The following is a 22172-nucleotide window of genomic DNA, read 5'->3' as shown; positions in this document are numbered from 1 at the left end:
ATAGTTACCGATGAACTCAAAAGCCTCTTCAAAGTACTGCCGCAGGTTCTGCTTGTTGCTGTCGGTGGCCGGCAGCCGCTTGTAGTTGAACAGGCCTTTCTCGTAGTGGTAGAGGGGCAGGTGGGTGGTGACGTTGATGACGTAGCCGATGTTCAATCGCTGCATCGTGTCCAGGTCCTGAGCATCCTGCTCGTTGCCAAGGAATAGGAAGGGCAAGATGGGCGTCAGCTCCGCGTTCTCGATGTCGGGGGTGCTGGGGATGGACTGAGGTAGCATGCTTGAGGCCGCAGACGCGCCGCCCCCCACCTCCCGGCACTCTTGGAGCTGGAGGGAGTTGTCACAGAGGTTTTCATGGTTCTGCTTAAAACTGCTAAGTCCACCTGGAACACAAACGCAGGAAGTGAGAATGACTCCCCCCTCGAACTTCAGAGCTGGCAGAAGAATGCATGTGTGTAGTTGCTTATTACAGTTTTTAGAAAGAAAATCAAAACACAAATGAAAGTCCGTTGGGAGACCCAGGACAAATTTCAGAGGCTGTGTGCAGTACTTTGGAATTGTGCCTTTTATACAAACTGGGGCATGTTCCCCTGGAAAGAGTTCCATGAAGCATCAGGCAATTTCATTAGCCGCACATTTGATCTGCCCCTAAGAGTCATATGCTCAGTGGCCTACATACAGCCTTGCACTTTAGGAGCCCAGGAAGGCACAGATGACTTCCTCGGGTGTAGAATTTCTGCCAGTAACTGACCAGGCAGTGGAGGTGTGTGACTTGTACCCTTTGTAAGCTCACCTCACCCAGAAGGCCAAGTTTGCTCCCAAACAAGAGAGTGGTTACAAGCAGGGACCTTAGAAGAACCCAGATTATCTTGGTTATAATCCCAGTTCCACCACTTTCTGGATCTGTGATCTGGATAAGTTAATTTCTCTCTCTTGGCCTCAAATTCCCCATCTGTAAAATGAGGGTAATGGCATATACCTCTTAGTGTGATTAGGAATCTGGTATACAGGGATCCATACAAAGTATGCAAACTTCCCCCTCATCAAATGCAGTATCATTTATGGAAATATATCTTAAGGAAATCATCTGACCAAAGATATCCAGCTAGATGCATAAAGATGTTCACTACAGCAGTATCTGTTTTCTAGAAAGGCCAAGTAAAAAACAGAAACATTTTTGAAAAGAGAAAAGTTGTTCCCCAAGTGCAATATTATGTAGCCATTCAAAGTTGTGAAAGGAATCCAAAAAAAAAGACTATGTTTCTATTTAACATTAAATGAAAAAAGCTGATTCAAAAATGTTCACCATCCACATGATCAAAAGCTGAAGAACCATGCAGAAAAGAGCACTAGTTTAAATTAGGAAATGTATGGATTATAGTCTATTGTTTAAACTTTTTCTTTAATGTTTGTTAGATGTGCTTGTGGATAAGCCCAAAGGATTATTATGAAGGTCAAATTACACAATGTACAAGTAAGGGCTATGAAATCAGAGTTGACAGTATTACCTACTCAGTGAGCTCTAATTCTTATCAATCAGATACACTCTGGCCTTCCCTTTGAACACAGGCAGAAGCTGGAGATCTCCTAGAAGCTGAAAGTCATCAGAACACAACATTTACCACTCCCCTCTCCTCCAGATAGATGCCTTACTTCTCTCTTGATAGTTTGAGGAGATAAGAGAGGAAACATAAGTGTGAACAGGATATGGTTGTGTTGAAATAAATACAGGAAGTCGAACTGTTCACCAGTTTCTGAATCTATGTCCTTCTCCATTTCAAGTCTCATCTCTGTCAACCACATCAGGAAGCTCCAGGCTCTAAGCCAGACCAAGTCTCTGCTGTTCACAGCCAGTGCACACAAGTTGTAAAAAACCCGGGAAATTATTATTTTCATTAAGATGCAGCCGTGACTCAAAGATGATTTGAAAGGAGTAATATCATGACCATCTGTGTCTAAACCTATTTGAAAAGAAAAACAAGAGCTACAAATTCATTTTAATTGATTTTTAGAATTAAACTCTGCCTTTAGATCTTCTCAGTTTATTCTGCTATAAAATAATGATTAAAATAAAAATTTGTCTGGATCCAAAGGGATCATTTTTCAAGCAGACGGAAGAAATGGAGATTACCAGAAAAAACTTCATTAGTGAATATACCTAAACAAAAATTTGAAATTACCCACCGTCACCAACACAAGCTCCATGAAAGAGACTGAAGAGTTACTTAGAAGTCTGCTCAGCTTTGGCTCTATAAAATCCTAGTAAACAGTTCCACACCAGTTCTGTGATGGGAACCTAGTTCACTTTTTTTTTCCTTAAGAAAAAGACAGTTGTTACACTTTTCCATATAAGATGAGAGAACAGAACAACAAAACAAACTCAAAAGAAGCCTTTAGGGGGTAGGTGGAGGCGGGAGGGGGGTACTTTTCTGTGTTCTTATTTAGGGTACTCAAGCTGTAATTTGGCTTAAAAGCAGCTAGTTAAAAAAAAAAAAAACAAAAAACTGCACGCCAGAAAACCACACACACAGAAAAAAAGCAGCATAGAGCTTTTTAAAATTCTGTCTCTACACCTCCTTCCCCAATGACATCAGCTGGAGACTCCCCACCTGCCCAGTTGCCATAGCAGTTACACAAAGACATACAATGACATCAGTTGGCATGATATCAGCTCTTTGAGTGCAAACAATACAAGAAGAACTACTTTGTTTAAGGCCTTTGGTGCAACTGTGTTCTGGGGAGCCAATGACGTAATGCTAACAGGTGGCATGAGCCTTCCATTTGCCTAATGGGGGGAAAAAACCCATGGGGGAGGGGAAGAGAGGGAATTGGAGACAGACAGACAAAAAATGCTCCGGATCCCAGGGGGTGCTCACGTGCAAAATTATGTGTATGTTTAAGCGATGTGGGAACTTTGTTCATCGAATCTTTGGAGGCAGAGTGGATAGAAAAGGAAATATTCTAATTCACACATATTAACTAGACAAGGATACGCTCATTGAGGGATATGAACAAACAGTCTGTTCAACTGCCAGTCTGCTGACCAACGTCACTATCAGTTCTCCCTTAGGGTCATGCACAGCAAGATACTGCAGTTAAAGAACTCTGAGGATGGTGCTTACAGCAAAATGAACCAGTAGAATCTTATAGTAGTGGCTTTGAGAGAGATGTCTGTAGGGAGGACTGTTTTCTTTCCTTAGGGGTTTGGAAGCGAAGGAAAGGAGGAGGGCTCATGCGGTTCTCTCCTCCAATGACCTTCCCTACACCCTACCTCACCACATCCCATAGAAGCTGAACAGACTGGTCACTTCATGAGGAGTTTTGATTATTTTGTATTTGTTAGGACAACATAGGAATATTACAAGACGACAACTAACAACTGAAATGGAGGCAGTGTAGCATAGTGGTTAAGAGAAGGGTGAGAGACAGTCAGATACAGATTGCAACTGTGATTCTGTGTCATGAGAGTTGTAAGACCTGGTACAAATCTCTTTTCCTCATTAAGCCTCAGTCTACTGATCTGTGAAGTGGACATAATATCACCTACCCAAAGAATTGTGGTATAGGATACCTATGTAAACATATGATCGGGCATTTGATAAATAATATTTCATTACTACAATATCATCATTACTGCTGCCCTCACCTTCAGCAGATCTGCTGACTCTGAAGTTTGTGCGAACCCTCAATGCAGTGCAGTGATTCTGAGGCCAGACTGCTCAGCCTGAATCCCAGCACTGCCAAACACTGGCAACGAGACCTCGTACAAGGTCCTTCCTTACCTCTCGGCTTCTCCGTTTCTCCACAGATGAAACAGGGTCACCTACCTTATCGATAGTCTTGAGAATTAAACTGATTTATAAGAATAAAGTATTTTGAAACAATATATAGCACATGTGAAGCATTTTTTTGATTACCTTGGAAAACTACCATTTTAAAGATCTAAGACAAATACCATGTGATATCACTTATATGTGGAATATAAAATATGGCACAAATGAATCTATCTGTGAAACAGAAACAGAATCATGCATAGAGAACAGACTGGTGGTTGCCAAGGGGGAGGAATTTGGGGAGGGGTGGAGTGTGAGGTTGGGGTTAGCAGATGAAAACTTTTATATATAGAATGGATAAACAACAAAGTCCTACTGTCTAGCACAGAGGACTATATTCAATATCCTATGATAAATCATAATGGAAAAGAAAATTTTAAAAAAGAATGTGTGTATAGGTATAACTGAGTCACTTTGCTATACACCAGGAATTAATACAACATTGTAAATCAACTACACTTTCATAAAAAAAAAAAAAAAAAACAACCTAGATATCTCAAAAAAAAAAACCTCTAAAGAAGCCAGAAAAGGAGGAAAAATAAAGTACAAACTGAATTAATAAAAGAGCTTCAAAATATGAAGTTATAATCCAGAAAAAATTCTGCTTAATATAAAGACTCTAAATTATAAATAAGCTAATGTTCTAGAGCTTTTATTTTAAAAGTTTATTGAAGAAGAAGTAGGAAACAAGGTAGCTGAGCAATTTTATAGTTTAAATAATATACTTTTATTGTAAGGAAAGCAACAGCATCCTATCTTTCCTAAACAAATACATCTGATTTCATTTTCTTTGTCCTAGTTTTCCCAAGAAAAGTCTGCATATCTTTGGACTCCTGGTTTTGCCAGAGGAGAATTGAGTGTTTTCAATAAAATCCCTCTTCTCCCCTCCCTCCCCTTCTCTCTCCTGCGCCCCCAAGTCCCACAGGCTGAGTGATCTCTATAGACACAAAACTGCTCGCAGTTAGCAGTGCAAATATTTCCCAGGCATAAGCAACAGGACTGGGGGCAAACATTTCAAACCTTATCTCAAAACCAGGTTCTCTGCCAAAATGAGTATGGTCAGCATGTGGATTCTGATTGGCAACAACAAAGAATACACAGCACCCCCACGAAATATGTAAAAATGCAACCGGCGAGTTTCCTCCAACAGAAGGTCATTGAGGTGCGAGTCCCACTGAAGCAATGGATTCTAGTTGAAGTAGGAAACCTCTCTTAATAGATGCATTTTAGCTCCTGTAGTTGTTTTGGCTGTCCCAGCCCTAGAAACACAAGAGCCCTCTGTAATGTGATTCAGAAGCAGTGCTCTGGGTGGCAAATTAAAGAAACTACATCCAAATGCAGAATCTATAAGCAAGACATTTCCATCTTTCAAAGATGACCAGCGCTTTGGCACACCAGCTTTTTGGCTGTACGCTAAGTTGAAAAGAGAGCATTTTCCAGAAATCTAATGAAAATGCTCACTGAAGGTCAGCAAATGGCATGAACATCCAAAGAAAAGTGGAAGGGAACGCAAGATGGACTTTTCTACAAGCCTGCTGCGAGCATATTCATTGTCACTTTTTGTTGTCTAGATTTTCTTACTGGGTAGCTAGTTAAGTGAAGTGGTGCTTGATGATAGTGGTTAAGAACATAGGCTCTGGAGCCAGACTGCTTGTGCTGGGAATCGAGGTTTCCCTCCTAACTAGCTGTGTTACCTTGGTGAGTTATTTAACACCTCTGCACCTCAACTTCCACACCCATTATGTGGAGCTAATAGTAACGTTTATGTCATAGAGCCCTTATTATGGATAAGATACTACATGAGTTATTACCACTATAAATGAGAAAGCAATTGTTAGAAAATGGGTCCTTATGGATACTATTTTGTGGGTCCTCTGTGGAAACTGGAATCCATCCGAGCAGATGCTGGGCATACACACTGAAGAAAGCAGAATTGAAAGAGACACGTGTACCCCAATGTTCATCACAGCACTGTTTACAATAGCCAGGACATGGAAGCAACCTAGATGTCCATCAGCAGATGAATGGATAAGAAAGCTGTGGTACATATACACCGTGGAATATTACTCAGCTATTAAAAAGAACACATTTGAATCAGTTCTGATGAGGTGGATGAACCTGGAGCCCATTACACAGAGTGAATAAGTCAGAAAGTAAAACACCAATACAGTATATTAATGCATATATATGGAATTTAGGAAGATGGTAATGATGACCCTATATGTGAGACAGCAAAAGAGACACAGATATAAAGAACATAATTTTCGACTCTGGAAGAAGGCAAGGGTGGGATGATTTGAGAGAATAGCACTGAAACATGTATATTATCATATGTGAAATAGATCACCAGTCCAAATTCAATGCATGACACAGGGCACTCACGGCTGCTGCACTGGGACAACCCTGAGGGATGGGATGGGGAGGGAGGTGGGGGGGGGTTCAGGATGGGGGACACATATACACCCATGGCTGACTCATGTCAATGTATGGCAAAAACCACTACCATACTGTAAAGTAATTAGCCTCCAATTAAAAGAAATAAATTAATTAAAAAGTAAAAAAAAAAAAAAAAGATCCTATTCTCACAAAGCCTGAATAAACTGGAGCTGACATCAGGCTTCCAGAGTTGAAAGTGTCAAAGACAGAAGATGGGGTGGGTGGGTGGGGAAGTGGGGGTGGAGGTGGGGGATTGTTTCATACTTTTCAGGGAAGAAAATCACCCACCTTAACAGGAGAGAGGAATATTAGACTATTATAGGATATTAGGCATATAATCTAGATCCGCAAAGATTACTTCTACCTCTTATTCTCTAAGAAATTGTCTTCATAAGTCATAGATGCGACAGGGGATTTTATAGTAGGAACGGTTTCAATACCAGAAGGTATCACCGAAACTGTGTGATGAGCAGTTGTGTCCCCAGGGAATGCATATCCTCTCCTAAGGGAGGTGGCATTAAAGAGGGAGAATGAGTCAGAAGTACTGTGTCACCAGGTGTAAGGTAAGAACAAAAGGGATGAAGGAAACGACTTTGTTACCAGGGGAAGAGAGAAACTTAGAAGGCTGAGTCCAGCAGTGTTGCTGGTGGAGACTGTGAGTCAGAGAAGAGTATCCCTACGACCCTTAAAATGATGTCATTTCATTGCTTACGTGTGAACTGTCCAATGTGTGAAAAAACATAAGCACCAAGTTACCATAAAGCTTAACACTCTTTAAGAAAAATTAGGATCTTGAATTCAAACAAGCACATTTTGATTATTTGGGCAATATTTGTGTTCCGGAAAGATGTATCTGTTTGTTTGTTAGCCCCTTGCCTCATGGATTTTTTACTGTCTGGTCTCTCTAATAGGAGATACAAGTTCTCTACAGATGTATTTTAAAAGCCAACTGTAGAAGGCAGTCTATTATATACCAGGCATCAGGGAAAGAGTGCAGGAATAAGCTGATTTAAATCCCTTTGTACACATGACTTAGCTACATGTTATAGGAAGATAGGTGATTTGTTGACATGTTTGATATCAATAACTGTAGGGAAGAGATCAATCTCTCAGTCATGGATAGGTGATCAATCTCTTTTTGGAAATAATTTATGTAAGTTAAAAGATATGTAAAAGGATCTCTCTGGTGTCTATTTTACCTAGTGACAAATCATAGGTGGAAATTACTTCAAGAATGCCCCTCACAAAACTGTCTTTCCAAAATAAATATTACCCCTATCTTTACACCTAACAGTAATTTAACAAAGTTATAGTTAGTGATGCTTTGAGAGGGAAAAAAAAAAAAGAAAAGTCTTCAAAAATTTATGTCAGAATATTCTCAAATTTTGAGTTAATAATATGGTCCTTTCATTGAATTTTCTGCTGGACAAAAATCATAATTTAGACTATTAATGCTTAACTGAAATAGACATTCCAGATTATTTGCCATCCTTTCTACTACAACAACTCAGTAGATTATAAAATATAGCACTCTGGATCAGCTAATACTTAGCTATAGTATGTATCAAGAGCTAAAAACAATAATTTTTGCTCTTTCCTAAATCTTTATATAATATGCAATGTGCTTTCAGCTAAATATTTGGTTCTACATATTTCTACAACTACTTCCAATTATTAACTTGTTTGGGGGCTCTGACTTCTTGTGTTTTAAAATATATCACTTCCTTCTTTGACAGAATCTTTGTACTGCCCTCAATGGAAAGAATTTTTTCTTGTTAATTCCTGCCTAAATATTTACCTCAAGAAAGCAAACAGAATCAGAAAGATCCAATGACTTAGGAACTTTGATTTATAAAAACTGAAAATGAAGCTTTAATTGTATGCATTCCAAGAAACGCCGACACTGGCATGTTTTTGTCTAAGTTTAAAAGTTTCTCCTCCTAACCCTATCACCCTACCCTCAGCCCAGTAGCTGTCCCTGCTCCCTCCACTCTGGTCATAATCAGCTTACTCTCTGTATCTAACAAGTCTGTTTCGGTTTTCTTTTGTTTGTTTATTTGGTTTGTTAGGAGATAGACAAAAAAGTGAAGGGGATGAAGAGGTACAAAATTCCAACTATAAAATATGTAAGTCATGGGAATGAAATGTACAGCACAGGGAATATCAATAATATTGTAATAACTCCGTATGGTGACAAATGGAAACTAGGCTTAGCACGGTGATCATTTTGTAATGTATAAGAATATTGAATCACTATGTTATACATCTGAAACTAATGTAATATATGTCAATTATAACAATAAAACAAAAGTGAGCTAATTTTATAGTATTTAAATAACAGATCAATAAAGCTACTTTAAAAACAAAACAAAACAAAAACCAAAAAAAAGCAACAAAAATGAAGTTGAACATGGAATGAATTTTGAGTTTGGGATCAGCAGATACAAACTATTATACACAGAATAGATAAATAACAAGGTCCTACTATATAGCACAGGGAAGTAAATTCAATATTCTATGATAAACTATAATGGAAAAGAATATGAAAAAGACTATATGTCTAGGTACAACTGAATCACTTTGTTGTACAGCAGAAGTGAGCACAACATTGTAAATCAACTATATTTCAATAAAATGAATTATTTTTTTTTAAGTTGCCTCACTAATGAGTTGGTGGAGAAGAAAGCTGGGGATTAAATTTCAGCCTGCTGAAGTAGCTCTCAACTCCACAAAAAATGCAGCTTCTTGTTGCTACCCTTGAAGGTGGGGCACTTGTATTGTCCCCTTCTTAGCATTCGTACTTTAAGGCTTTAATGAGTAACTAGTGTTTAGGATAGAGCAGTTTAATTTGTGTGTATTTGTAGAACACGGGCAGACTGTTTGAGAGCATACTTTGCTCTCCAAGTATGTAAATACAGCCTGCTTCTTTAAATCTGTTACCTCATTTATTTACATTAGAACAGAAAGCACTGCCAGAAGCAACAGCTGATGACAATCATGCAATTTTCCACAAAGACAACAATTAAACAGCTTTGTGTTCTTTTAATGAGCAGATGACTTTTCTGAGAGCAGGCTTCAAACTTAAGATCGCTGAGTTCCCACAGCCAGGAACCCCTCAGGTTTGGCAGAAGTCACTATGACTTTAAGGAAAAACACCCTTTGGCCCCTAGTCCTGCCAGCCTGCCCGCGTTAGCTTCTCTTTCTCCCTCTGCACCCTCCCCCTGCCTCTCTCATAAAACACTTTGGAAAGAAAACAAAAGGAAGATTCTACCTGGAACACATTTGATGCTTAAATGTCCAATGAATCCACAGAATATTTTTGAAACATATTTTTAAAGAGTTGAAGTGAGGGTGGGAAAAGTGATCAAGCTTCCTCCTGCACCCTACACACCATGAGGCCCCTTAGTGCAGAGAACACCATCTTCACACCACCCTCCCCATTTTGTCTCCTAAAAGTTTCAGGAAGCACCATCTGGAAGGCAGAGAGATCAACCCAGTTAATCCTAAAGGAAATCAACCCTGAATATTCATTGGAAGGACTGAAGCTGAAGCTCCAATACTTTGGTCACCTGATGGGAAGAGCAGACTCATTGGAAAAGACCCTGATGCTGGGAAAGACTGAAGGTAAAAGGAGAAGAGGGCAGCAGAGAAGAGATGGTTAGATAGCATCACCAACTCAATGGACATAAATCAGAGCAACCTCCAGGAGATCGTGAAGGACAGGGAAGTCTGGCAGGCTACAGTTCATTGGGTCGCAAAGAGTGGGACATGACTTAGGGACTGAACAACAGCAGCAGCAACCTGGAAGGCAGGGGATAGGCATAATTGATTTTTCCAACTTGTTTCTTCAGCCTGAGGGGCAAGAGAAGTTGCCCATGCTCCCTTAGGCCAAGCCTGGACTGGTCGGAGCTGACCTCTATGGCTCCAGTTGCACCCTTCTTCCCCTAGTCTGTCCAAAGCCCCACGTTATGTTCCTTTGGGAGTTCATCTGCCATGAGACTGAGCTTTACACCCACTCACAAAAATGCCAATTAAATTAATGCAATAGTTTTTCAAGAGAGAGCTTTGGGATTCAATCAAGGGAACAGCTTTCTGCTACCAAGTGTGCCTATCAAACTACAGGCTGAGTATATAGAGGGGCTGATAGAAAGACAGCCAAGTTCAAGCCTCTCGTTCCCGAAAATGTGAAAAGTTCAGATTTCCTTCTGGTCCCTCCACATCTAAACTTTACCTATGTCATCCCAGGCCAACCAGCTCCTAGGGAGAAAGGTACATTGCAAACACACAGCTCAGGCCTATGGGTTTTCTAAACAGACACACCTCTTACATGAGCACAACTTTTAAATAGGGACTTTCCTGACAGCCCAGCAGTTAAACCTCTGTTCTCCCAGTGCAAGGGGCCTAAGTTTGATCACTGGTTAGGGAACTAAGAGCCTGGGGACTTCAACTAAGACCTAGCGCAGTCAAATATATAAATAAATATTTAGAAAATCTCTTTTATCTGAGAGCAAGCCCTCCCAGACATTTTGAGATTTGAGTGACAGGCTGACGATGTCCCTTCCCTCTCCCCTCCTCCCTCCTTCCCCACAGGTCAGGGTCCAATGGGAGGAGATGGATGATCAACATATAAAACACAAATAAAAAGATAATGATTAATGATGATGAGGGCCATGAAGTTCCCTCCAGGTCTCGGATGCTGTGAGAGGGGGCCGATTAGATCAGGTTTCAGGGCAGGCCTCTCTGGGGATAAGAAGGGATTGACCAGTTTGGAAAATGGATGGAGGGGAGGGGACCCAGGAAAACAGCTGAGGCAGAGAGGACCACACTAGAGGCCGAGGCAGGACACTCATGAGGCCTCAATGACTCAAAAGGACAGAATGTGATGAAGCAGAATGAGGAAGCAAGAGTGACCAGAGGAGGCCCAGGAGTCTGCAGAGGGCCTCTTAGAGCCGTCAAGGAATTGGGATGTTTAAGTTCAGCAGGAAGCTCCTGAATGTTTAGAAGTCCATAATATGTGATCAATATGAGTTTGAAAGGGAAAGAGAGAGAAGAGTGAGAAAAAAGTTATTAACAATTTGGCAGATGGTACAGTTTATCTATACTCCAAACCTGGGCAAAATTCATACCCTTTCTTTCGAAAAATACATGTTTTGTACCCACTATGGACTGACTGTGTTTCCCCCTGTCCCCTCCCAAATTGTCATGCTTAAGCCCTAATCCCTAATGTGATATTATTTGGAGATGGGACTTTTGAGAAATAATTAGGTTTAGATGAGGTTATGAAGGCGGGGTCCTTATAAAGAGGGTTATAACCCTTATAAGAAGAGACACCAGAGATACCTTGGTCTGTCCCTCTGTGTGTGTCTCAGATTGAGGACACAGCAAGAAGGTGTCCATCTGCAAGCCAGGAAGACCTCACCAGCACCTGACCATCCCATATCCTGATCTTGGACTTCTAGCCTCCAAAATTTTGAGAAAATAAATGTCTGTTCTTGAAGGCACCCAGTCTGTGGTATTTTGTCATGGCAGCCCAAGCCGACAAACACAGCAATGCTTTTAATTCCCAGTATAGCTTACTTTTTGAAAATAAAAATCATAATGCTTGCTTTTGAAGTTCCACACCCATGGCTGTGGACTGCCTGAGAATCTGACCCCTGGGAGCCAGCCCAAGTAGGTACCATATCTCAAATTCAAGCCAGAAGTGGTCCAAGGTCAAGACAGGAATGCTACCTTAAAGCATGCCTGTGGAATCTTCCAGAACCTTCATGCCACAAGCCAGCTACAAGCAGAGGAGCCCTTTTCTTCCCAAAAACACATGCCTCCTCACTAGTTATACTCTCCCTATGAATCAGTGCTGACCCGTGTCCTTCCTGAAGCCTCTCTCTGGGTTGAAGAAAGGTTTAGCTGGAGACTTTCTGTGTATCAGGGAGGCTACTCGATACCATGTTAGGGCTTCTCCTCCTCTGTTCACTAAAAAGCTCAATACCGGTTAATCCATCAGGAAGGATTAAGGAAGGGGGAAAAAAATCCATGAGATCATGCTGGAAGACTAGAGAGGGAAGAATGTTAACAGGAGAACAAAGCTATAAAACACAAAGCCACGTTTTCCCCAAGAGCTCAAGCAGATACTCTCCATGCTTGTTTAGGTCTCTGAAGAGAGGGGAAGGCATTCTTTGCTTTGCAGCACAGGAGTTTAAATAATGAAGCATTGCTAAACAAACAAACAGAGGAGAAAGCCCAGTCAAGTTATTCATTAAACAAGCTCACTGTACAAAAGGAAAACTGTTGCTTAATGATCCACCTCCCCTGAGGACCAGCATTTATCTTAGACCCCAAATTAAACACATCACAACTTCACGGCAAAAATATGTTTCCCAGAGGGATTTAAGTAGAGTCCAATTAAATAAATCTCTAGAAATATCAAGAGCAGGCCTCAAGAGAGAACATATTTCTACTGTGAAACATTCCCATTGGAAATCATGTTCGTAAAAGGTCATCTACAAACATCTATGACAAGAGGAGGGGAAGAAAGGCAGGAAGTGAGACAGGGTCATGCAAGTGAAGGGTGGGTTCCATCCTTACTATCGTGTAGGGAAGCACCGGGCAAAGAGTGCTGTGAGCGTGAGCATCTCCGCTAGCTGTGGGTGACACTCCCATGTCCAAACAAACAGCTTTTACAAGGATGTGTTTTCTTATGATCTGGGGGTCAAAGGGCTGTGGCTTAGGGAATTCAGGAAGTGGCAGGGGAACGGATCAAGTGTCAACATCAAACCATGAGTTGTTTTACTGAACCAGTGTTTTCAGTTCACAAAAGGCATAGCAACAACTTCCTCAAGCCACTGAACTGAATTCTATATTTGGCAAGAATACTAAGCAAGTCTGAGCATTAAGGATAAACTGCCAGAAAGAGCAGGCATGAGCTCTCTTGGCTCAAGGATTCACTGAGTCAGCTGTGCCCAGTGGTCTGAGCCCCATGTGAGGGCCGAACTTGGAAAGATCAGCCTGGAGCCAGATGAGGGCCCTGTGTGTGCTGAGAGATACACGAGTTTGCACCAGGTCAAAAGCTGGTGTGTTCCCATGTCATGGATCACCTTCTGGGATGAAAGGGAAGAAAAAACAACCAGGAAGCCAGTACATCTCTGGCAGAGAGGACTGGGATCATATATTTTCAGTATAGACTTGAGGTTCAGTGGAAGGTCAGCCAAGTTATGGTTGGTTCAACCTGGGATGGGTGAAAAGGAGAGGTGACTTGACATGCACCTCACATCTAGCACTGTCAGGTTGCCCAGCCCCCTCCCTTGAAGCCAGGCCTAACATTGCTCAGGGGACAGGAGTCCTGACGGCAGGGACTTGAAACACTGTCCCCCTTTCCATGCTGCAGGCATACTGGGTTTTAGCTCTGTGACCCCTCTTGCCACTTCTAGAAAACCAGGGGTTTGGATCATCTGTAAGTTTCTCCCAATTTCAGCATTCTATAATTTCAGCACTGTGTGGACAAACTGGACATCGATGAACAACCAAGAGAGCCATTATCACAGGATATGTGAAACTTAGACGACCTGCCTCCCACCTCAGGGCCTCTGCATCGTTCTGTTCCCTCTTCCTGGGACTCCCTTCCCCTAGGTCCTCATGTAGGTGATTCATACCTCAGATCAAACAGGATCCTGTCATAAAGGTTTTCCTTTTATTTACAGCAACTCTCCCACAGATCTCTTTCACTATATTGTGAAGTTTTAAAGTTTCATAGTCTTCACCCGATCACTTATCTGAAATCACTTGTTAATTTCTTGTTATTATTAAAGTGTGGATCCCAACAAAGCCGAGCTGTTGTGCATCTTAGCAGAAACACAACATCACTGCCCTGTGGCTCAGGCGGCCTCTGCACTTTCCAGCAGCATGATCTCAGCAAAGATCCTTAGCCTCCTTGCACCCAAGCTTCCTCATTTGCAAAACAGGGCTAATAATAGTTCCAACAGGCAACAATAGAGTCACTTCAAGGATTTAATGAACTAACTAACACTGGGAGTTATTCACATAAATTGAAAGTATGCACTGTTTAGCACCTAGAGCCATACCTGATTTTTTATAGTAGGTGCTCATTAAATGTTTCTAGAGTTTAAAGAGGAGACACATTAGTTGTGACAGGAAATGTCACTGAGGATGGAAGAGCAACTTGTTTGAAGTCAGTAGACCTGAATTCCAATCCCATCTCTGCCAAATACTAGCTGGGTGTCCTTATACTGTAACTTCTCTGAGTATCAGTTACAGGTGAATAGCTATTCCTAACTTATATCTCAGACTTCCCAGGTGGCACAGTGATAAAGAATCTGCCTGCAATGCAGGAGACATGAGTTTGATCCCTGGGTCAGGAAGATACCTTGGAGAAGGAAATGGCAAACCACTTCAGTGTTCTTGCCTGAGAAATCCCATGGACAGAGGAGCCTGATGGGCTACAGTCCATGGGACCACAAAGAGTCGGACAGGACTTAGTGACTAAACAACAACAAAACTTATAGCTTCCTTGTAAAGAATAGAAACTTTGACTATGAATGACAGAATTTCTTGACACATTGATTACAAACAATAAACAGTATGGTTACATATTTATTAAAAATGTTTCTAGGTTAAATGAGCTTTGGAATGAGAGGAGAAAGATCCAGTTCATTATAAGGATGTACTATATGTTGCTCAGCATAATGCTAGGAATTTAAAAGATTAAAATGTTTTTAAAAATATATAGTCTGAAGATAAATGAGAGAAAGAAAGAGATGAAGGAAAAATTGAGGAAATTTAGCAAAAGGCCTGGCAGAAGAAACGTTTTAAAAATCCTCGAATACCCTGTGATAACCACATTGGAACAGAATATGAAAAAGAAGGTGTGTCTGTCTAGATATAACTGACTCACTTTGCTGTACAGCAGAAATCAACACAACATGGTAAATCAGCTATACTTGAGTAAAATTTAAAAAAAAAAAAGAGAATACCTGAAATGATGCCATCCCATTGAGACTTGTGTAGGACAGGTACAGGGCCAGCCAGGTGAGTTTAGCGTGAGGACACAGAAACCCTGTCAGTCTCCCAGACTGGGAAGGAGGGCTGGAAAGGCTCATGGGGAAGAGGTAGCTTGTAGGAGTGACAAACAGCCATGCCTGAGGATGACTGGAGTCAAAGACAAATCATACCTGGTGGCTAACCTCTTCTCCTCTCTCCATGCCTCCTTCTTGGACTTTCTATATAAGCGATGAATGAATAGAAAGAGCCATGAACAAGTAAAAGCTTACTTAGGAGGGAGCACTCAGCCTGCGGGATGTCAGGGAACAGGGGGAGAGACCCCCCCCATCAAGTCCATTTACACACTCCTTTATTAAGCATGAAATGTGGGCTGGGGGGGGAGAGTACTGAGATCTAGTTGGGCCCCCTCCCAGTTAACTGGCTTCCCCGCTGAGACAAGCTGAGTTAACAGACAGATGAGTCACATGGTGTGAATTCATCAGCCCCAGGGCCGTTTCTTCTGCCTCCTGTTGAAGGGACAGAGGCTGGATGCAAAATCAGCAATTCCGGGTTCCTCCCATCCCTCCCTCTCAACCTTGCACCTTCGCGCAAGTTACTAAACTCAGCAGCCATTTATTTTAAAATATAATCATATCTTAAGAGCTTTTTCCTCAAACACAGGAGTTTCCTCTTCTCTAAAAAAGACTGTTTCAGCCCTTGTTCTCTCACAGGGGTCACATTACCGGTGTTCTTAAAAGACAGAAACAAAGCGCCTCAGAACCACTGGTCTTCTGGTAGGTGAGAATCTCAGAGACAAGGAGTGAGAAGAGAAAGCCCAGTTTTCTGTGTCTTTTTGGTTGGTTCTCACAAACTCTTTCTAACCTTCCTAGAAATTGGGAGTTAGCTCCCACAGTTACTGAGAGTGGCAGTTACCTAACTCTCGGCAACCTCAAAGCCGAACAGTTCTAAATAGCAAGCCTGGCATAGTGGTAGTATGCAGAGTGCCCAGAGCTGGCCCAAGTAGGTAGAAATCAAGCCACCGTGGGCATTTCAAGAGACTTCTTTTCCAATTCTAGAACAGTCTTTGTTTCATTCCTAGTTTTCATTGGTAAAGGAACCTCCCCTTGCAGTAACTACACAGCTTAAGTTTGTCTTTTCTTAGAAATGAGCCTTCTAGGGCAGCCCCAAGATGCCCCTGTAGGAGTCCACTTTCTAGGAGCTGGTGACCTAAGAGGGCCTTCAGGAAGAGAGCCAGGCCTCAGCGGTAACAGAAGGGTGACAGTTAGCAGGACCACAGGGAAGACAGAGTGTCTATTTTAAGAAGGAAGGCGAAACCAAACTGAAAAAGAAAAAGAAAACACATGGAATGATGGTTTAAAAATCCAAACCAAAGCCCCCAAAGAAAAGATCTGAACACAGCATTTAGGAGATGTCAATAGGACATGTATGACAAAAGTGTGATTCAAAATATTGCTGCTGCTGCTGCTGGGTCACTCAGTTGTGTCCAGCTCTTTTGCGACCCCATGGACTTTAGCCCGCCAGTCTCCTCTGTCCATGGGATTCTCCAGGCAAGAATACTGGAGTGGGTTGCCATTTCCTTCTCCAGGGGATCTTCTCGACTCAGGGATCAAACTCAAGTCTGCTGCATTAGCAGGCGGATTCTTTACTACTGAGCCTGGGAAGCCCCAGACATTGCAAACTACTTAAAAAAAAAAAAAAAACAACCAAACTACGAAACACACCTACCTATGTTATCACACTACAACAGTTTCCCGTAAGGAACTTAAACCCAACACCAATATTTAAAAATCTCTGGTATCAAAGTGATATGTAATATATATGTCATCACCCTTTATGTGGTATTGTTGGACAGGAAGAAGCAGAGGGACCCCAAGAGGTGCAGGCTGGAAGGTTCTGGGCATGGTGGTGTCATAGGCTACCCTGTCTCGGGGCCAAGTCTCGTGGTCAACAGCAGTTGCCAGAAGACTGAGTCATTTCACAAGTCTAGAGCATAACTGGCCATTGTCACCTGAGATGTGGGGTTAGAGAAACAAGCAAGTTAAGCTATAGTACTCTGTTTTCCTGCACACTGTACCCCTAAAACATACATCTCAATGGAAAGCAGTCTATTCTTATAAAACCACAATGTAACTGCCCCTAACAACACAGAGTCAATACAGACTCCACAAGTTAAGGGCATGGAATCCAACAAGACTGTCCCTTACTTCTGATGCCAGCCACAAGCCCAGGAGTTCCCAGACCACCCACACTTCTGACCAATTAGCTTAAAATCCTTGGCTCCCCACACCACTCTCCCTTCAGGTTGGATAATTCACTAAATGGCTCACAGAATGCAGGAAAGAGCTTTCCTTGCTATGATGGTTTTATTACAAAGGATACAAATCAGAACCAACCAAGTGAAGAGACACACAGAGCGAGAGTTGAGAGGGTTCTGAACAAGGACTTTCAGTGTCCCATGGACTCATCAGCCTTCCACTGTGTTCATGAATCAGGAAGCTGAATGCAGCTCTGGAGTTGAGTTTTCATTAGGGCTTCTACTAGGCCCCACTGAGTGAACCAGTCACGTGACTGAACTCAATCTCTAGCCCCCACTTCCTCCTTGGCGGAGCTCTAACTACATACAAAGTCCCTACCCTATAATCACATTGCTTTACATTGACTTTGCAATAAGAATTTGACTTTCTGCTGTGTGGCTTTGGCAATTTACCTAACCTCTCTGACCCTCAGTTTCCTCGTCTAAAAAGTAGAGATAATAATATTGCTATCACTATATAGAGATCAGCACTATTCCATAGAAGTATGATGCCAGTTACTATGTAACAAATCTTTTTTCTCATAGCTGTATTTTAAAAAAGGAAAAAGAAATTGATAGAATTAACATTAATTACATATTTTACTTAGCTCAACGTGTCCAAAATAGTATCATTCCAATGTGTAATCTACAGTAAAACAATGATCAACGCGATATCTTAAAAGCTTTTTATGCAAAGTCTTTGAAATCCAGCATGTATCTTACATACACAGCACAGCTCAGTTTGGACTCACCTCATTTCAAGTCCCGTGTGGCTCATGGCTATCATATTGGGCCACGGCTGCAGATAGAGATGACTAGTGCCATCTTCATTAAATGAGTTCATGCTGAGTGTTCATTTTGCAAATGTTAACTAAAATATGTATGTGCACACACACACACACACACACACACACACACACACACACACACAGTGACCAAGGACTACACCCTAAGGTGGTCTAAGCCCTGTGTCAGGCAACTCCCATGCAACATCAAATCCCCTCCATCTTCTCCTGAAAAGAAAAACTTTAGCTTGGAGGAGAGACGCTCTTGGGTGAATCATCTACAGTGTGTCCTTTTATTCCCAAACTCCATCTCCCCAGCCCACATTTGCCCTTGGCAAAATCAAGTAGCCATGGACAATAGCTTTTGATGAGAAAAGAGGCCCTGAAAGCAGCCAGATGGGGAGTCTCAAGAAACTCTGAATAGCTGGGGGGTGGGGAGGACAAAAACTACAGCGGGGGGGGGGGGGGGGGGCTGCGGCTCCTGAAGTCACTGAGTAGCCTCTCTGCCCCGCCTCAGGCCACCCCCCAGAGTCACCGCTTAGACCCCAGCAAGTGTACTTGCCAATCACCCCACTCTTCGGTCCCTAGAAAATGCTCTGCATTGTAAATCCAAAAGAATGTCATTAGTAGGAGATTGATTTCAAGGCAATTATTTAGGCAGCTTTGTAGCATCTGATTTCTCAGGGCCCAAAACATAATCAGTTTTGTTTGTTTTTTTTTTTAGATGTAGATATTAATAAGAAAAGGGCTTCCTAGGTGGTACTAATGGTAAAGAATTCACCCGCCTGTGAAGGAAATGCAAGAGACATGGGTTCCATCCCTGAGTCCGGAAGATCCCCTGGAGTAGGAAATGGCAACCCACTTCAGAATTCATGCCTGGAGAATCCTATGGGCAGAGGAATCTGGTGGGCTACAGTCCATGGGGCCACAAAGAGTTGGACACCACTGAGTGACTGAGAACACACACACGTTATTAAGAAAGCCCTGTCTTTGAATAGTGGTACCCCACATTCAGCCTCTCCCAACCTTTATAACAAAGCTGCCCATCATCCTGGCATTCATCCAATCCAGTCAGTTCTCACTGGAGTGGGATAGAAGTTCCAAGCCACCTTTAAGGTAGAAATGAAGAGATTCGCCTAATAAGGGCAGACAATGCATTTTTACATAATATGCAAGATTAATTATAATAAACTCAATCCAATTCACATACTTTATCAAGAAAGACAAGCTAATTATCTGTCAGAGAATAAGCTCCTATTTAAAGGGCATTTTACCTTAATTTGGCAAACGAACTAATGGGAATTGTCTTTCCATCCTGATGTATTCTTTTGACTGCTTAAGCACTCAAAAGACTTCCAAGCTGCACTAAAACCCCAGGGTTTTAAAAAAGAGGAGAAAAGGGCAGGCGCACAAAAACTTAATAGCTTCTCACAAAATCTAACTCTTTCTGTTGTTATTTGCAAGGATATTCCTTTCAAAATGTCTTATCAATAGCATCAAACTGCTATTTGATTCAGTGACTCAGATTTCTGAAACAAGAAGGTGGTGTTAGTCCTGCCAGATCATTCATGTCCACAATAGTTTCTGGTTTTTAATAGTATTGACTGGGTGCCTCTACACTCCCTTACTCTGCCCACCAACGCAGAAATTGGAGATTTACAGTACATGCCTTAGGGCATGCATGTGGCACACACAGAATTTGTGCAAAGACCTCGTGATGAAAGATAAAGACTTCCCTACAAACCAATAACTTTAATAGGCAGCTGGAGCTTACTTTTGAAGAGACACGCAGGAATGAAAAAATGAAGGCGGATTAAAGGGAAAAAGAAACCCAAGGTGGCTGGCCTGGAGCTTCCATTCCTCAATGGAAAGTGGAGAAACTCCCAAATAGGGGGTTCCCTCCAGAGATTTCTCTTATAATATCAAAAAATTTGGGAATAATCTTAACTTCACGAGTAGGCAAATGGATTAAGTAAAACGTGATACAACCATAAAATAAGACACGTTATAACATTCAAAGAGAACCTGTGATGACTATACGAAGTAAAAGCATATGCAATATAAACTGAAAATGATTTCAGTTTCTGTATGAAAAACTCTGCAAAATATGCACATATATGGGTAAGGAATGCAGAGAATATGTAAAAGTGAAACTAGGCCAGTCCGGGGGATTAGCGTGTCATCTAATTTTTCTTTCTAAAATTTTCTTAATAGTCCAACAGTGGGTATATGATTGAGTCTTTGCTAAGACTTAATTTTATAAGATTTCCTTACATAGAAACAGTATATAATTTTCCAGAGTAGCACTGATTCAGAAAAAAGTCCTGATGTAGTTACCTATCCACCCCACTAGAAAGGCTGGGTTTTTCCAAACCTTTAAACATAAAAAAATCTGCCAAGCATCAAAGAGTCGTTTTTACTTACATTCACCAGTGGCAATGTCAATTCATTTGACTGAATTTATTACTCATATATCCCTTGGAGATAAATTTATGATGGTGAACTTTTATTACAGATATATGGTATTATAATTATGATACATTTGTAATAAATGTTAGCAAGTATGTGTCTAGCATTGTTCATATATATATTATCTAATTTAACCTCAAAGAATTGCATGAGAAAATTGTCATTCCCCTCCCTAGTTTATGGAAAAGAAAACTGAGGCACACCAAATTTATTTCACTCAACTTCATGCTGCTAGTAAGTGGCAAAGTTGAGATTCAAACCCAGCAGGCTGACTCTAGAATCTGTGCTGTTAACTTACTATTAATATATTCCCTCTGCTAGAAAAGATGCAAATTTCTAATAGGAAAGCTGAATACAGATGCAAATCAGCCAATCAATTCACTGAAAAGTCACTTAATCAGCTCCTTACAAAGGGGAAGGGAAGGAAAACATGAAGCAACCTGGCCAAACACGTGAACCCACAAAATTTGCTTATTTAGTAACAACTCAAATGCAAACCAAAGCATTATACTCCCACTGGGATTTAAAGGATAATTACTAAACTGAGAGTTAGGAAATATGGATTCTATGCCAGTGCTGCTACCAACTACTTATGTTCCCTTGGGTAAGTAATTAGTTTCCATATCTGTAAAATGGGACAGGGTAAAAAAATGTTCAATAATTCTGCCAGAATGAATACTACTTCAAGCACATGGTTCTCAGGGGTCCATTCTGCTATCCTTCAAGGATGTTATTTATGCTTTCTCTGGGGTCTGTCCCTGTCACACTTTCATGTTACCTGAGCTATATTTATAAGCTTAGATTATAGAACAGAAGAAGAAAGATAAAGAAAGTAGAAGAGGAAAACAATAAATAGTAAATACTTTGATAAGATTCTTATTCACTAATCCCAGAGAATTCACTTCTCAGAGGTAATGATAACAACAAGAAATTCTTTACACACTTGAGGGGGGAAAATAACATAGTTAATATTATTATCTATATTAATAGAACACAAAATGAATATAAAACATAAATAATCAAATACTGTTAGGTCTTAAGAGTCTTTGGGATGTAGTCATATATACCTATCAAACATCCCTTCTTACTTACTAAGTATAATTTCATACTTGTCTTCCTTCTTCCTTATCTACTGCCAACTCTAGAAAGTGAGTACATTCGTATGGGCAAAAGAAGGAAGACTCAGCCTCAGATCCACAGGCTCCTAGAAGAATGCACTCTAAACTTCTCTGTGTTGAAAATACACAGAGCAGAAGCTTCAGAACGCTGTGCCCAGTCTCTACCAGGTACAGCTGAGTGACCTTGGACAAGTGTCTTGACCTCTCTGAGTCTCAGTCACTCATATGT

The 22172-nt window shown here is 41.3% G+C and overlaps 1 protein-coding gene and 1 long non-coding RNA gene across 2 annotated transcripts in view; one reads left to right on the top strand and one right to left on the bottom strand.

Annotated features, from left to right (window-relative positions):
* Window positions 1-22172, bottom strand: part of DUSP10 (dual specificity phosphatase 10) — a 40510-nt gene that overhangs the window by 4948 nt on the left and 13390 nt on the right. The window contains exon 3 of the mRNA XM_081486012.1: window positions 9-380. Within this exon, the coding sequence (XP_081342138.1) occupies window positions 9-380 (372 nt within the window). The remainder of the gene's footprint in view (window positions 1-8; window positions 381-22172) is intronic.
* LOC145504703 (uncharacterized) lies at window positions 184-2278 on the top strand. Its single transcript, XR_014052444.1, has 2 exons — window positions 184-448; window positions 1567-2278. It is a non-coding gene; the product is annotated as an uncharacterized LOC145504703 (long non-coding RNA).

The sequence above is a fragment of the Giraffa tippelskirchi genome, chromosome 5 (genome assembly GCF_054371585.1).
Source record: "Giraffa tippelskirchi isolate mGirTip1 chromosome 5, T2T-mGirTip1v1.2.pri, whole genome shotgun sequence".
NCBI lineage: Eukaryota > Metazoa > Chordata > Mammalia > Artiodactyla > Giraffidae > Giraffa > Giraffa tippelskirchi.
This window is presented reverse-complemented; position numbering and strand designations above follow the sequence as displayed.